The following is a 3,553-nucleotide window of genomic DNA, read 5'->3' on the forward strand; positions in this document are numbered from 1 at the left end:
TCCCTGGCAGGGAAGGGGAGAAGCAAAGCAGCCAGTGAGTAGGGGTAGCTGAACTCTGAAACCTTTCTTGCAAAGCACATTGCACTTTCCCCAGAAGGAGAGGAAAACAGAACAAGGGCCTGACTGAGAAGGGATCAGCTAGACCCTGCGTGACTGTGAAGGGCTTTTGCTTTGCCCAAGCCTGTGTCTCCAAGGTTAAGAAGGACTGAGCTAGCAGAGGAGAGGCAGGTACTTTGCCACACATCCTAGACCTCCCCCACTGCAACTTGGGACCATTACTTTTTGTTCTGTCATCTGCCACCACTGAGAACAGTCAAGCTCCATCCTCTTTGGAACCCCCTTTCAGGTAGTTGAAGGCTGCTATCAAATCCCCCCTCACTCTTCTCTTCTGCAAACTAAACAATCCCAGTTCCCTCAGCTTCTCCTCATAAGTCATGTTCTTGAGCCCCCTAATAATTTTTGTTGCCCTCCACTGGACTGTCTTCAATTTGTCTATTTCCCTTCTGTAGTGGGGAGACCAAAACTGGATGCAATACTCCAGCTGTGTCCTCACCAGTGCCAAACAGAGGGAAATAATCACTTCCCTCGATGTGCTGGCAATGCTCCTACTAATGCAGCCCAATATGCTGTTAGCCTTCCTGGCAACAAGGGCACACAATTGACTCATATCCAGCTTCTTGTCCACTGTAATCTCCAGGTCCTTTTCTGCAGAACTGCTGTTTAGCCAGTCGATCTCCAACCTGTAGCTGTGCATGGGATTCTTCCATCCTAAGTGCAGGACTCTGCACTTGGAGATATGAGCTCAATTCTATGTTCTGCTACAAACTTCTTGTGTGGGCTTGGACAAGGCTGTGTGCCTCACTTTCCTATCTTTACATGGAAGATAGCACTGCCTTGCCTCAGAGGAAGGTTGAGAGGATAAATATGTTAACCCTTATGAGGTGCTCAGATACTGCAGCGTTGGGGACTGGCTAAGTACCTTAGATAGGTGATTCCAAAAGATAAGAGTGGTTTCCTAGTGAAGACCAGGCCTGTGAGGGGATAGGTCAAGCACAATCTTGGTATGTGATCTCAAGCAGGTCTCACTGTCTCTTCTGCTTTTGGCAGGGAGCTGCTATTTATCTTTCTCTCTGAACAGAAGGAGATGACAGACCACTCAGGTGCTTTGTTTGCACATCTTCAAACAGATGGGGAGCAGGAGGGATTATCATCAAAAAGTCTAAAGTAAATAGATTGGATGTGCAGCTGAGGGCAGAGCCCTAATCAGAGTAACATCAAATGGAATTTGGAGGAATTTTATTTACACACGCACACATACAATATCCTGCCCTCTGTTTTATAAACCCTCATAAAAACCAGGATCTAGCCTCTTTTTGCCTTTTAAAGCAGCATCGTCTCAACCTGTCTCTGAGTTTCTTCTCTGTGGAGACACTAAGATCCCAGCCAAGCATCAGCCATGCAGGCTCTTTACCTTCTCTTTGCTCTTCTCTTCTTGGTTTTCCAGGAACAGGCTCAGTCCAAGGAGCAGGATGAACCCCAGGAACCTGCCTTACTGGATCAGATAGAAGGAGCCAGGATAGTCCGGGGTAAGACGCCAATTTGCATAGACTTGTAAATGAGATGTCTCTATCAATGTGAGGGAAACACACCAATATCAGCTGATTGCAAGTCTCCAGGCTAGATTACTGTTGAGATATATTTAAGATGCCCACTCTTGTTACTATTGATTATTTTTCAAGCACCCTCCAGTCAGCATGGGAGTTTGAAGCTCTAGAGTGAAGCTTCAAAGTGAAGCTTGGCCCAAACCTCAGGGCTCCAGCTGGCTTTGGGCTGGAACTGTGTGAGCTTGGAGATTTTGGGCTAGAACCATGTGAGCTTGGGGATTTTGTATAATACCAACTCACAAATCAAGCCAGGTTTGTCTGAGACTGGGACAGGTTCCCATGGGAGACCTATTGAACCTGAGCAAAGGTCTCAGAAGACCTGAACCTCACAAAAACTGCCTTTGCCCTGAAAGGCTTATAGCGTAAATAACTCTTGCAGTCTATCTACATTAGGTGCTAATACTCAGAGATAGGGAAATATAGACCTGCACTAACTTCCAGAGAAGACTCTGGGGAGGCAGGGCAAGTAACAGCATAGATCAGTAGGACTCTGGATTGAGACTTGGGGCTCCTGAGCTCTGTTCCTAACTCAATCTAGATTAGGTACTTTAATGCCCCCCATTATCATAGCTCACAGGCATTAACACATTTCTCTTCCCACTAGCCATGGGAGGTAGGGAAGTGCTATTATCCCTCTAGAACAGGTAGAGAACTGAGTCCCAGAATGTCTGAGGGACTGGAACAAACATTCAGGGACTGTCTCTGGCTATGTGCTCATACAGTGGGGCCCCCATCTCAGTAGAGACTGCTTGATGCCATTGTAAATAACATATGGAGATAAACCTATTTCATAGAACTGGAAGGAACCCTGAAAAGTCATTGAGTCCATCCCCCTGCCTTCACTAGCAGAATCAAGTACTCATTTTTGCCCCTGATCCCTAAGTGGCCCTCTTAAGGGCTGAGCTCACAACCCTGGGTTTAACAAGCCAGTGCTCAAACCACTGAGCTATCCCTCTGCTCTAATAACAAAATAACCAATAGTAATAAAGAGGTTTCAGAATAGCAACTGTGTTAGTTTATATCCTCCAAAAAGAACAGGAGTACTTGTGGCATCTTAGAGACTAACACATTTATTTGAGCATATAAATTTGTTAGTCTCTAAAGTGCCACAAGTACTCCTGTTCTTTCTGAGTAATAAAAAGATAATTTTGCTGTATAGATGGCCAGCTCTCTGACAGTTGCCGTAGGCTACAGCTGTTGTATGAGTGCCCATCATTAAGTTAACTGGCAATTTCCCTGTTCCTCTGTTGTTTGTGAATGGCAAGTTGCCTGATCCATCTGTCCTCTTTGCAGAAATAAGTAGCTCCTGTCTTGCCCGAGGGGGTCAGTGCCGACTTGGGTTCTGTCCCTGGAAGGAAACGAAGATCACATCCTGTGGTTTTGGTAGGCCCTGCTGTAAGAAAGTGATATAAAGAACCTACTGGAATCTGAAGAAATCCACACAGGGGATTCTCAGCAGCCAGAGAGGGGAAAAGCCATGTTAATTCTGCTTTTCTGAACAAGTGATTTGAAATCATGTTCCTTTAATAAAGATGATTCTTGCATTGCTTTTGCAGCAGAGGGCAAATGTCTTTTCTACTTCACTCTTCTGAAGTGACCGATACTAAGTGGGAGTAGAATAATCAACTGCCCTGATTGGCTAATAGGATACACCTGGCACAGATTCGAACTTGTCAGTAGAGAGGGTTGGAACATTTTTGATTAACTGAAACTTTGTCCAAACCAAACCATTTAGACAAAGATTAGGGTGTGCATGGAAAGGGAGCTCTGGATCCCCCAAACCTTCCCAAGTTGAAAGGATTTCTTTTCATTCCAAAGCAGAATGAACAGAGCACTGGCCTGGGGCAGCCAGTCTAGTACCACAGCATTGCAGTATCTGAGAGTGTGTC

The 3,553-nt window shown here is 45.5% G+C and overlaps 1 protein-coding gene across 1 annotated transcript; it reads left to right on the forward strand.

Annotated features, from left to right (window-relative positions):
• Nucleotides 1-1,456: 1,456 nt before the first annotated feature.
• LOC115647674 (defensin-B5-like) lies at nucleotides 1,457-3,076 on the forward strand. Its single transcript, XM_030554367.1, has 2 exons — nucleotides 1,457-1,586; nucleotides 2,958-3,076. Exons 1-2 carry the CDS (start codon nucleotides 1,457-1,459, stop codon nucleotides 3,074-3,076), a joined length of 249 nt encoding a protein of 82 aa, XP_030410227.1.
• The last annotated feature ends 477 nt before the right edge of the window (nucleotides 3,077-3,553 follow it).

This window comes from Gopherus evgoodei, chromosome 3 (assembly GCF_007399415.2).
Source record: "Gopherus evgoodei ecotype Sinaloan lineage chromosome 3, rGopEvg1_v1.p, whole genome shotgun sequence".
Taxonomy (NCBI): Eukaryota; Metazoa; Chordata; order Testudines; family Testudinidae; genus Gopherus; species Gopherus evgoodei.

What these genes read in the sequence shown, in the direction of transcription:
- LOC115647674 (XM_030554367.1), top strand. Translation starts at nt 1,457, where the DNA reads ATGCAGGCTCTTTACCTTCTCTTTGCTCTTCTCTTCTTGGTTTTCCAG. An exon ending in AGGAGCCAGGATAGTCCGGG is followed by an intron (nt 1,587 to 2,957) that starts GTAAGACGCCAA and finishes TCCTCTTTGCAG; the next exon opens with AAATAAGTAGCTCCTGTCTT.